The 13,254-nt window shown below is 47.9% G+C and overlaps 1 protein-coding gene across 5 annotated transcripts; it reads right to left on the reverse strand.

Moving 5' to 3' along the window:
• Nucleotides 1–227: 227 nt before the first annotated feature.
• Nucleotides 228–11,841, reverse strand: Pigv (phosphatidylinositol glycan anchor biosynthesis class V). Of its 5 annotated transcripts, none has more exons than XM_051189052.1 (4): nt 11,601–11,841; nt 8,402–8,520; nt 3,216–4,337; nt 228–971 (listed from the first exon to the last, which is right to left on the reverse strand). In XM_051189052.1, the coding sequence occupies exons 2-4, from the start codon at nt 8,477–8,479 to the stop codon at nt 690–692; spliced, it is 1,482 nt and encodes a 493-aa protein (XP_051045009.1). In that variant the 5' UTR covers nt 8,480–8,520; nt 11,601–11,841; the 3' UTR covers nt 228–689. The 5 variants fall into 5 exon arrangements, with proteins under 5 accessions (XP_051045009.1, XP_051045010.1, XP_051045006.1 ...); XM_051189053.1 differs by lacking the exon at nt 11,601–11,841 and adding an exon at nt 11,215–11,343; XM_051189049.1 differs by lacking the exon at nt 11,601–11,841 and adding an exon at nt 10,776–10,924.
• Between the last annotated feature and the right edge of the window lie 1,413 nt (nt 11,842–13,254).

The raw sequence follows: 13,254 nt of genomic DNA on the forward strand, positions 1-13,254 counted from the left end.
GGAGACTTCAGAAATGTCTCAGAGAGGGGTCCCCTTTCCTCTTTTTCACTACCCTGCCCCCACCATCTCCAGTGCACCAGGCTAAAGTGGGGCTGGGCGTTGGTGGCACACACCTTTAGTCCCAGCACTCCAGAGGCAGAGGCAGGCGAATCTCTGTGAGTTCGAGGCCAGCCTGGTCTACAGAGCTAGCTCCAGGTTAGGCTCCAAAGCTACAGAGAAACCCTATATGGAAAAACAAAAAATTTATATATGGAAAGGCAGGCAGTGGTGGCTTGCACCTTTAATCCCAGCACTTGGGAGGCAGAGGTAGTCCGACCTCTGAGTTCTAGACCAGCCTGGTCTAGAGATTCAGGACGGCCAAGGTAACAAAGAGAAAACCCTGTCTCAAAACATTAACCAAACAAACATAAAACCAAAAAAACTTCCACATGGGTCAGCAGGAGGTTTAAGATTGTCTGATGCTTGTTGATCAAGGAGATTTGAGACAACTCCATTCAGCAGAGAAAACAGTTCCTCCTCCCACTAAGGATTCCTTGCTATTCTCCATTGCTAACTGGTCTCCAGGGGCACAGGGGTTGAGCCTAACAGATAGTGCTCTCAGGGATGAGCAGGCAGTCCCAGCCAGTGTCTCTTGAACTTTTCAGCCCCTGGGTTAAATCAGCTTCCAGCCTGTCCCTTGAGATTCCTGGTCAAGTCCAAGGCAGGAAGTTGCAATGGAGGAGTAGTCCCAGGAGCCAGTAAGTCAGGAAGTAGCCAAGAATGCATCTTGTGACTGGAGAACAGGCCTTCCAGTTGTACAAGAGTTTCATGATACAGTTTCTGGGGGCCTTCTGTTCTGGTGGGGAGTTTTCCTCAAGAAGCTTCTCAGGCGCTGTGTCTACAGATCTCAACAGTGGTTCTTGATTCTGAAGCAAGTGAGCTGGGAACCAGTACACAACAGGAGTGGAAGAACTCAAAAACCGTGTGAGAACCTAAGAAAACCAAACAAAAATCCCATATGGATGCATCAATGATGTGGCTGGGTGAATCATGCCTGACAACTAGGAGATCACACTGGAAAACAAATTCAGCAGAGCTGCAGGTCTGCCTGATAAAGATTTGTGTACCTGCCAGGCAACCTTCGGTTACCAATAATCAGAGTATCAGGCTAATTACCTGGGCAATAATGGGCAAACCAATACTAAAATTTCTCTAGGGTCTTATTTTAGCCATAGCCTCTAAATTTTAGCCTGTTGGAGGTTGGGAACCCGAGGCAGCTATTATCACATGGGCCGGGGGCAGAGGGAAGCAGCAGTCACCTTCCCCCATCTTACATTTTGGGCCAAATCGCCAAGGGCTCTCGCCTACCTTGCAAACTGAGCTTGCCTGGCACTCACTTCAAAGCTGCTCCAGTCACAGACATAGATAACTATTTTGTATTTCCCTAACCACATGGCTCAAAGAGCATTACAAACGGTCAGTATATGCCTGTGAGGGAGGACAGGTCAGCACAGGGAAAAGACTTCCTTGGAGACAGCCAAGAACTTTAAAACTGGATATAAGATCAAACCCCTGATCCCATTCTGCCACCACCACCTCAAAACACTGGACAAGATAGTCTCTTGTTTGTGCTTGACACCCTAAAAGACCAAGGCAGGCAGTCTGTGCACCAGGGAAAGGGCGGGCCCCAAGAGAACCTGTGTTTACCCTCACATTCCAGCCTGAACAATGTCCTCTCATAGCCATCACGCCTTTGCTTGTGCCCATCCCTTGCCCCATCTGCCTGGAATGTTCTTTGCTGTTTCTTTGTCTTGGAGACAGAATTTCATGTAGTGCAGGCTGACCTCAACTCTCTTTGTATGAGGATGGTCTTGCCCAGCACATCCAGGTCCTCCTGACGGTTTCCCTAGCACAAGGATCACAGATGAACACCACCATGCCTGCTCTTCTATGTGGGTGCTGAGCTGAGGGTGCAGCCTCCTATGTGTGCACTGCAAGCTGTCTCCCCACTCCTACATGCTTCTTACATGGGAAGGTCGTCCTCTTCAGAACCCATCTTAAATACGATTCCTTAGTGAGTTAACTATTTTTTCACATCACGACAAATACACTCATTGACTGTGTGTGGTCAGTTCTCTTCTATCATGTGGATTCCAAGGACTGAACTCAGGTCAATTATGCTTGGCAGCAAGTGCCCGTACCTTTATTTGTGTGCTGGGGATTGAATGCAGACCTCTCAGATGCCAGGCAAGTACTCTACCACTACATTATACTGTCAGAACATATGTAGTATTTTATCTGACCACTTAATTGGATTTTCTTTCTTTTTAGGGGAGGGGGGATTCAATAATATGTGCAGGCAGAACACTGTAAATGTAGTAAATAAATTTTTAAATATGCTTATTTATTATTTTATTATATATACAGTGTTCTGCCTGAATGTATGCCTGTGGACACCAGATCTCATTACAGATGGTTGTGAGCCACCACTTGGTTACTGAGAATTGAACTCAGGACCTCTGGAAGCTCAGCCAGTGCTCATAACCTCTGAGCCATCTCTCTAGTCTATATGTATATATTTTTAAAAATAACAACAGTACTATAATTTGAAACAAACAAATAGGGTCTCACATAGCCCAGGCTGACGTCAAACTCACTATGTAGTAACTCACTATGTAGTAAAGAATGACCTTAGCTGGGATTATAGGCAGTTTTTTATGCAGTGTTGAGAAAGGACCTGAGGTCTTCTATGCATTCTATGCAAGTAGTGTACCAACTGAGTGCACCCTAGCCCCTAATTTTATGTCTATCTCTGTGCTTATATCATAATACTCATTAAGACAGTAATTTTATCCTTCTTGGAGACAGGGTTTCTCTGTGTAGCCTTGGCTGTCCTGGAACTTGCTCTGTAGATCAGGCTGGCCTCAATCAGAGAGATCCACCTGCCCCTGCCTCCCAAGTGCTGGCATTAAAGGGGTGCGCCACCACCATCTGGCCAGTCATTTTATCTTACACATGACCCATCCTTGGGGTTCTAATTTAGATTCTGGAACAAACACAGGCCCAGGTTTGTTTTTGTCTGGTTATTTAGCCCATGTGGGTCTGAAGATGGCTTTGTAGTCCGGGATGGCTTCAATTTAAAATCCCCCTACTTCCTCCTCCTCAGCGCCTGAGCACATCTGTACTGTACACAGGTTTTCCCTGTATTCAGTCACTCCAGGGAGAACCCACCTCACCTGAACATGCATGCACAGAGCTCCGAAGAGCAGCAGCAGGGCAGCGTGGATCAGGTACACAAGCACCTTTGGACTGAGGAAGCCAGGGTGCCATTTCTCTAGAGTCTTACTGTCCTTGCTTCTTCGAAGTCCAAGTGTAAGACAGAACCAAGGGTGGGTGGTCACATATGTCCAGGTTGCCCACACAACCAGTACAGCCATTGGTGTAGCCAGTAGAAAATTGGGCACCTGCCTGAGCTCATAGTATCGCAGAAAGCCAACATTCCAGTAGACATCCTGGATGTAGCTGTATACTAGGGGCAGACCCCAGGAGCACCACGGGGGCTCATTTTCTCCTGTGATACGGTAGCCTTTGTCCACAGCTAACTGTACCAAAGGCTCAGGAATGGAGTGGGCAGAGCCTGGTAAACAGAACTGGGTGTAGGCATAATATTGAAAGAGAGCAAAGGGAAGGCTGACAGTGAGTACTGACAAGCAGAGAGAGGCCACCAGCTTGATGAGTGGTTTCAAGGGGTTCAGCACCAAAAGAGAAGAGAAAAAGTCTCTGCACTGAGAATGCAGGAGGAAGCCGACACTGACCAGCCCATTGGAGCGCACCCCAGTGGCAAGAGCAAAGAGCAGCCCACTTGCCCAGCTCCGGCCCCTCTCCAGCTGCCCCATGGCACTGAATGTCAGGAAGGCAAATAAAGCTTCTGAGTAACCAGCTGCTAAGAAAACATTGGCAGGGCTGAGGCAGAAGAGCATGGCTGCATAAAAGGCCTGGCGGGGACAGTGCAAAACCAGACAGCCCAAATCATGAAGTGTGACTGCAGCCAGCACAGAGAACAGGAAGTTGAGAAGTGCTACTGAGATCAGTAGGCAGCTGCGCTGGCTCAAGAGGCCCTGCAAAGGCCTCAGCAGTCCAGTTCCCATCAGCAGGGCCAAGGGAAAGCCAGGGAAGAAGGCAAAGTTGTGCTCATAAAGGTAGCCGTGCTCAGCAATAAACAGGAAGTGTTCTGCATCCCATCTAGACAGACCACCCAGGAGACCTTCCACAAGCTGATCCAAAGAGCCCGAGGAGGCCAGGCGGGGAGGAGAAAAGGCATCTGCATGGTGATCTGGGATGATGACATTGAAGAGTGCCTGTGGGATGAAGGAGAACCAGGGTGTTGGTGAGTAACTGGGAGAAAAGAATTACCACTTAATAAAATGGGAGAAATAGACTTGATATGGTTGGTGTGTGTGTGTGTATGTGTGTGTGCTTGAGTGTGTAAGGAGCTCCAATGCTAACTAGTTAACTCCAGCATAGAGGTCAGTCAAGCAGGAGATGCCTTTGTCTACAAATGAAAGCCAGATCAGGATTTATATAAATTGGAGTTGGAAGTAGGGATGGTAGTCCCAGGTGTGAGAATGAAGGAAACTGCCTGAGGAGGAAGTAGAGGTACAGAAGAGATCTAAAGACAGAGCCTATCAAGGATGAAGCGTCCTCCTGGCAAGGAAGTAATGATCCAGCATGGAGAAAAAGCAGGAAGCTAGACATGCTAGCATAGTCTTGAATTTCTGAACTCAGGAGCCAGAGGCAGGTGGGTATTTGTGGGTTCCAGGCCAGCCTGATATACACAATGTGTTCTAAGCATACAAGCAGGAACAGTGAATGGTGAGTGAACTGTGGGAAATCCAAGGGAGAACAGTGTCTTAGAATCAAGTGAATGTTGCTGACAGGACCCAGGTAAGATAGAACAGCAAACCTATCATAGTCTTCAACAGTGTGAAGGTCACTGGTGACCCATTGGGGCTACTTCAGCAGAATGGAGGTGAGAAGCCACCTAGTTAATAGAAAAGGGGAGAGTGCACATGTAATGATTTTGAAGAGCTTTGCTGTGAAGATGAGCGGAGGAATGGGGTAGTAGGTAGAGCAATGTAAAGTAAAAAGTACAGAGTCTCATGTATTCGAATGGGGCTCAAACTTGAAACAGAGCTGAGAATGACCTTGAATTTGATCTTTATGCCCCTGCGTGTCCCAGTGCTTGTTACATGTATGTCATCATGCATGTGTGTTTGTGTGTGTGGGGGATGAGACATAAACTTTTGCATACTACTGGAATGAGCCAGTGAACAGAAACCACTGAGTAGGTGGGAGGCTGGAAGGAACTCTGGGCAGGATACAGGGCAGCACCCGCCGGACAGATGCGAGAGGAGAGATGATGTATCCCACAATCAGTAGTGAAGCCACAAAGATACATGTAGGTAGGCTAACTGTCCTGAGTCTTTATCCAGGAATTTGAATTCTTACTTCAAAGTAATGGGGGGAAGTTGTTATGGATTGGTAGACTGCCCAGTTAAGAGGCCCTGTTGCTCTTGCAGAGGACCTGGGTTTGATTCCCAGCACCCACAGGGTGGCCAACAACAGACTATAACTCTAGCTCTAGAGGGTCCCATACCCTCCTTAGGCAGGCGAGCAAAACACTCATACACATAGAATAATCAAACAAAGATTAAATTGTGGAAAGAAAAAAACAAAATAAGTACTGGCTGTACAGTCAGGTTGTGCAAACTATCCAGGAATTTAAACAATAGTGATAATCCCCAAGTCTTTTCCTTGGTTACTTAAAATGAGACTGAACAGAGCCTGAACATTTGATTAAAAATATATATTTTTATTTATTTTATGTGTATGGGGATGTGTATATGCCATGTCATGTGTGCAGAGGACAGCTTGTGGGAGTTGGTTCACCACATGGATCACAGGGACCAAAGTCAGGTTATCAGGTTTGGAGGTATGTGACTACTTTCTGAGTCATCCTGCCAGCTCTGGGTATTGGATTTTTGTGTGTGTGTGAGTATGTACGGCATGCACGACAGAATATAAAATCCAGAGCCTCACACATGTTAAGCACAAATTCCACCATTGAGCTACATCTCCATTCAATACTACATTTTTTAAAAAGTCCCCAAGTAACTGAGATGTGCAAAAAATATTTAAAAGAATATGAGGGTGAGTGGACTATGGAAATTCATCAAGATATCAAGATTTCCAGGTGATACTAATGACTCATTTGATCTTATACTAAAAAAAAAGCTAGTTAATATACTTGCATGTTTTTTTAAAGTGGATATTGAAGGCATGAAGGAAGCAGATGACTATATTCCCCAAGATAAGACTTTGTCTTATGAATAAAACAGGGATAATGGAAGAAGAGAGTTGCATGTATGCATAGGAATGATCCACCATAAAGGAATGACTCCGTTTGGGAAGAGGAAGATGAAGGCTGGAGGGCAAAGGCCAAATCAACACAGAGCCAGAGAATGTGACAGAAACAGGTCTGAGGAATGAGCTACAGAGACGGGAGACAGTGGCCAGAGAATGAGATACCTGAGCAGTCTCTCTGGCAGATGTTGGCTATGGAGCAACACTATGGAGTGGAGAAGACAAGGTCCCTAAAAGGAAGTGGGAAGATGCCATGAGGGACAGGTGCTGAATGTATCATCTGACTAATAGTGAAAGCACAGATGTCAACAGAAGCAGTGACAGTTAGAGTGCCAGTGAACCCGGAGTTAAAGCCGTCAAAGAATAACCGTCACTGACAGAGATGGCAGCAACAGTGGAGGGTAGCTAGGGATATAATCTGATAGCATGAGGAAAGAGAGAGTGAAATCCAATTTATTGTTATATGTCTTTGTGCCTCATTAGGTTGTCAGTTACTTGAAGGAAAACATGACCTTTCACTTACAATTTAGTACAGTTTTGGGAATAGGTACTTACTATAATTTTGGTGGCTGAGCTTCAGGGATTTGAGGAAATATACTGTTTCCGAAATCACACTGAATGAGAATGCAGCTGTCCTGGCTCCCTACCACAGATGCTTGACTCCAGGCACTGCTCCTTTGGCTCTGCCAGGAATTCAGCTGATGCTGGTTCAGAGCCATCACTGACTCAGGCTCCCCAGCCCAGCAACAAGCGCAGCTCACTTAAAGGCTCCTTCTCTTTTCTATCAGTCTCTCTCTCTCTCTCTCCCCTCACTATTCCCCTCACCCCTCCACCCCCCTTACAGGGTTTCTCTGTGTAGCCCTGGCTGTCCAGGAACTCACTCAGTGCACAAGGCTGGCCTCAAACTCACAAAGATCTGCTGAGTGCTGGGATTAAAGGTGTGTGACTACAGCTGGTTTCTTTATCAGGCCACTGCAAACAGTGAAAAGAAATGGGATGGGGGTAATAATCACAGGTAACAGCAATGGCCTCCATGCTAAAGGCACTCTAATCCCCAAAGCCAGCAGAGTCTGAAGTGCTTCATTTAATGTGCAGGAAGATTCAGAGCTAGAAGCTCAGAGGGAGGAAAGAAAAGGTTTCCACAAAGGAAGTAGCTAGGAGCCCCAGATATGGGGGAATAAAGAAATATATATTGGGCTGGAGAGATGGCTCAGCCAGATAAGAGCACTGGTTGTTCTTCCAGAGGACCCAGGTTCAATTCCCAGCACTCACATGGCAGCTCACACCTGTCTAACTCCAAGATCTGACACCAATGCAAATGAAATAAAATGAAATAAAAATAAATTATTAAAAAATATATCATTATATCAATACAGCAACTCTAGGGTACTGACCTACGTTCATTCATGATCAAAACTCAGGACTACCAAATGTAAAGCAAGCTAGGCTATTTCACATATGTGTGATTTTGATTAAAATATGCATCAAGGCAGCTTGGGGGAAGGGGTGGCAAAAGGGCAAACATACTGAGAACTAGTGGCTAAGACAAGGAGAATCATTCTGATGAATATTCGTAGATGGTCTTAGAACTCTGGAAGTGCCTCCTCTCTCCCAATCAACTAATACAGTATGCAGACTCCAAGTAAGGCAGTCCTGGCAATACTCTGAGCTGTCACATATACCTTCAAAGTATCTCTGTTGGTCAGACCATTAAGGTCTGTCCGGAAAAACTCCAGTTTGGGTAGGGAGTTTGGGAGCCTGAGGTCCAGCTCTGGCCCTTTATCTTGCTACATAGCTTTGGACAAATCATTTAGCCTGTCTGGGCCTCTGCTGCTTTGTAAGGCACAAGATCAATACCACTACTAAGGCCCTTGCCCACTTTTCAGCTACCAGGTCTAAATCTGTATGGGTGGAACCACACAACAAGGCACATCAGGAGAGGAGGGATGAGCTCAGTCACACAGCAACAGCATGCTCAGGGAAAGGACCAGAGACTGACCTGTAGCATTAGAGTCAGGATGCGGCAGCTCACTGCAAACCTCAGCACCTCTTTCTGAGATGGGTCCGGGAGCCACATCCTTTCACTGCCAGGTCTGAGCTTCCTCAGGCTTCTAAACTCTAACACCCAAGGAAGAAAATGTCACACATGGGCCAAAAGAAAAGCACAAACATTTTCTTCACAGGAGCCACCCCCATCAGCATCTCATGGCAAACGGAATCATCCATCTGACTGTCCAGAGGGAAGGCTATCTTTGAAGGCACATGGACCACTGGCGTCACTCTGCACGTACTCTAGTCGGGTAAGTTCTACACACAGATAAGTACTAAGCTCAAAAGCTAAGCTCACAGAAGTTTGTTGAATGCTTTTATGTAGGAGTCAAGACCGGGGTTCAAGTCCCAAATCTATCACTTGCAAGTTCTCACTTATTCCTCTGAGACTCATTCTTTGTATGTAAAATGGGATAAGACTATCCCCTCCCACCCCATATCACAAATTTCTCACCATGGTAAAACAGACTAAACTAAAAAGCACTGCACAAATCAATGTTGTGGCTATTATTTGGCATGTGCCTTTTCCCTCTTGCCCAGAATAATAAACTAATTCCCAAACCAGTCCCCAAAGTGGGACACAGAACCATACTAGAAGCCTGTAATAACTACACATGCCAGTTTAGCTCTCTGATGTGTGTTCAGCTGGTCGGTTAAATTAAGTGGAGAAGGAAAAGAAAACCACTGCTCAGCAGGACTTCGGCCAGCTCCCATTGCTAAAACAAACTTAGGGCAAAGACACAGTCTACCACTAGGGAAGGATTAAGCGACTATTTCCCATCTCCACAGGAGTGGCAACAAGGCACAAAAAACCCAAAGCCATTCTGAGGCACAGAATGCACTTCAAGGCACTTCCTTTTTTCCCCCTCTTCCCTCCCTCTCTCCCTTTCTTCAATTTAAAAGCAGTCGTGGCTCCTACTGTGTTGAGAGGCACTCCTACAAGTTATGCTGATTTCACACAGGTTTGCCATAACTCACTTGTAGCCACACACATATACACAAACACGTGCACACAAAGTAACAATTAAAACAAACAAAGCAAAGTAGCCACACACACACAAACACATGCACACAAAATAACAATAAAAACAAACAAGCCAGGTGGTGGAGGCTCACACCTTTAATCCCAGCACTGGGAAGGTAGAGGCAGGCGGGTATCTGTGAGTTCGAGGACAGCCTGGTCTACAATGCTACATCTACAAACTACACCCAGAAACCCTAACTCGAAAAATCCCCAAAACAAACAACAACAACATGACAAAATCACAGAAAACGCGGGGGAAAGTAAAATTCTCCACCAAGGGGACAAGACTGGCTAACAGCGACAGTACTTCTTACTTGGCACAAGGGGGCACTCACTTATTGCTTACTTCATCACCAGGAGGCCAGGAGAAAATGCGGGCCCCTCACCTCCCAAATCCACATCGGTTTACCCATTAAGCTTCTGAACACTCCGGGGAAGGAGTATTTTGTGACTATACACCGTGTCTTCAACAGTGGATTCACTAAACCCAGAAACACGCACACCCATCTATCTCCTCCGTCCTAGGATTAATTCATTCCCCCACTGGCCCTCCCACTTGCATGCACAAGGGAGGCAGGGAACAGAAAAGTACTGAATCTACCTCTGCATCTTAAACAGACTCGCATTCTCTTCCTCTTTCAAACTCTGGCCTCAGTGGCCACATGAGATGCAACCCTCGCTTAATTTGCAGTTAAACCAAGTAAAAATCAACACAGTCAATTATCCCTCTAGCTATTTGCCAACTTCCCTTTGAAAGAGCCCCTTGCTAAATCACACTCTTAACTGGCAGGACGCTTAGAACCAACCAGTTTCATTCTTTAATTTTCCCGTGAGATAGGATCCAGAGATCTCATTAGACACAGGGAGGCGGGTGTAATTACCATCGCCATTTTATGGATGTGAAAACTGAGGCTCACTGGAGCCAAGTGACACGCCCATTACTTAAAGCGCCTCATGCACTGCTTTCTAAAACCTTATGCCCAAAGTCAGGGGCGCGTTCTGCCTTTAACACAAAGGGTTTTCATTCCTTTCCAGCCCGGACAACGCAGGTCTCCACCACCTAGCCCAGTACTTCCTCCAACGGGAACACAGGTTGTTGCTGGAAGCTTATGGTGATGGGCCCTATCTGGAAAAGCCTGTTGAACTCGAGTCCTGGGCTCTCCTCCGTGGGGTGATGCGCTCTGACCCAGGGTGCTCCGTGCCAACAACGGCCTCCTTCTAAGCCCCGCGGTAACGGGAGCCGTTCCAGCCTGTTCTTTTCGGACACAGTTCCTACCCGGGACGGGGTACTGACCCTCACCCTAAGGGAGCCATGGCCCAGGACTTCGTCCCGAGGGAACCGCAGGGCCGGGCTAGGCAACAGGGCCGGAAGCAGACGAGGGCCGGAGGCCGCAAAGGAAGAGGCGGCGCCGGGGGCCGCTATGGCGGAGGGGCGGGGCTCCTCGCTCCTCTACAGCCTCCGCCTAATTTCTCTCTGCCTCCGTTTGACAGCTTCCCTCCCCGGAGAAGTCCGGAGCTCCAGAGCTGGCGCCGGGTCCTCCGCGCCCGCGCGTCCAGACCACCCCCTCGGAGCTCCAACCTCAGCACCTCCATCCGGGTCCCGAGCGTCCCGCGCCTGCGCGCTGGCTCCGCCGACGGCGGCCCCGCCCAGCTCCTGCCCGGACTCGGAGCGCCCCGCCTCCCTGCTCGGCGGCCATGTTGACCCCGGCTGGGGCGGGGGCCGAGTCTGTGCGCCGCACCTTCCCTGCGTGGTGACACCTGAAGAGTTTGCCTCTCGCTCGCCGTCAGTTTGTGCGCGGGCGCTGCGCCCTCAGTCGGCGCTCTCGCCCCAGTCCCATCCCGCAAGCGGCCTCTGGCTTCCCGCTGTGGGCCGAGGCTGCACCGGCCACCACCCCAGGCCCATTCACTGCAGCCAGAGCCGGGCGTTCTCTCCTATCCCTCACCCCAGCTCAGCACAGGGCCTGGCACACAGTAACAATATGAATAGGCGAAAGAAAGCCCTCTTGGGGTTTTTGTGGCAAGCAGCGGCACCCAGCGCCAGGGCGCGAAGAAAGTGGGGCATCCCCCAGACTTTCCCTTCCTCTGGCTATGGGGACCTCTGCCCTGCTTCAGTTCTCAGTCCCACCTTAGGTGGCTGTTTAGGACGAGGAAGGAAACCTCAGAGAACACCCTCGAGGACTCCTCCCTCAAGCAGTTTCTGTCGTAGGAAGTGGCGCCAAAAGCAGAAGGAAAAAAAAAAAAAAAGGAAGCTAATTCAACAAAACCGTCTGTTGGGGAGGGGTGGCCAGTTGGTACCCTGTAACGGAAACTGTTAGAACGACTTTGCACCCTCCCTAGAGGAAACAGATAATAAATCCTTCTCCGTTGGATTTCTTGTTTCTCAGGATTCCAAAGCCTTCTGTGGTTTCAGTTATCTGTCCTCTCAACGTAGCTTGGGTCTGGGTTAACCTCTGGCCACAACCCTGGCCGAGGGAGGGGTTTATCTTCTGCAACAGCCACTGATGTGGGTGGGAACAAAGAGACGGTCGCTATCTATCTCTCCGAGCAAAGAAAACTAGCCCCCATCAGTTTGGTGGGGGCCAGGCGCTGTATCATTTCAGGCCCTGGAACTTAGAACTGCCCGGTGGATATTTGTGTGTAAGGTGGATAAAGTATAAGGCACATTTTAGTAGTGGGTAAAGAGAAAAAAGGAGTTTACAAATCATGCTTTCATCATGCTTTTCAGTGCTTGTGTCCAGTTGTGTGAGTGAAATTGGCAACGCCTCTCTGGGCACACTTGTGCCTTGTGAGTAGGGCATAAGGTTGTGACTTGAATCTCTAGAGGCTCCGGCTCCGCAGCACTCTTGTCTTTTAAAGACAAACGGAGATGGCCCTTTGTGAATTCACAGGGGGAAGTGCTCGAGGTCCTGTCTGTCCACATCGAATTCCCTCAGAATCTACTTGTAAAAAAGGCAGGGGACCCTCTTGTGAGAAGCGAGAGTGTGGGCTGAAACACCCTTTGGAGGTAGAACTCAGTTGTAACTTGGCTGCAATGTCTCCTTCCTTCCCAGCTACCCAACCCCCTCCTCTTCTGCTCTGTTTCCCGTTTCATTTTCTGGCTTCTGCTCCTACAGGAGAACAAGGAAGCTGAATCTTGTGCTCTCAAAGCCCTGACAAGTCAGGCTTTTTAGGCTGGAAAGTGGCAGGATGGGATGGATGGGAGTGGGTAGTGGGACTCCGAGGCTGTGAGTGAGTGAAAGGAGAAAGAGGTAGTTTGCCTTCAGTGTGCAGTTAAAATGGAGCCTGCAGCAACGCAGCCAGCCAAGCCACTAGAAAGAAAGAAGGCAAGGGAGACAGCCTTGTCCCAGGACCCCAGAAAGACTACATCTCCTACCTTGCATTAAAAAGGAAATACCCCATAGCATCAGGGAAACAGTTTCACAATTCAGATTCCTAAAGTAATCAATGCAAGAAATGTGTCACAATTTCTACAATCCTAAAATTCAAGAGGATGACATCATTTTTGTTCTTTGAACTTGTCTGCCTCTGCATGTTTGCTTGAAACATTATCACATTAGACCACCCTTTGGCTTCAGGGACAAATTATATCCACCCACATCTGCCATTCTGCTCTGTTTGTCACTTGTCTGTTTTAGCACTGTCTACTTTATGCTGTCCATGTCATTTCAGTATCTGTTTTTCTCTTTTGGAATATTAACTTCTGAAATACAATGGAAGACCAGGGCAATCTTTGAATCAAGTATTAGAACACTTGGAAAGGCAGCTTGGGCAGAAAGTGT

Source organism: Phodopus roborovskii, unplaced genomic scaffold (assembly GCF_943737965.1).
Source record: "Phodopus roborovskii unplaced genomic scaffold, PHOROB, whole genome shotgun sequence".
Taxonomy (NCBI): domain Eukaryota; kingdom Metazoa; phylum Chordata; class Mammalia; order Rodentia; family Cricetidae; genus Phodopus; species Phodopus roborovskii.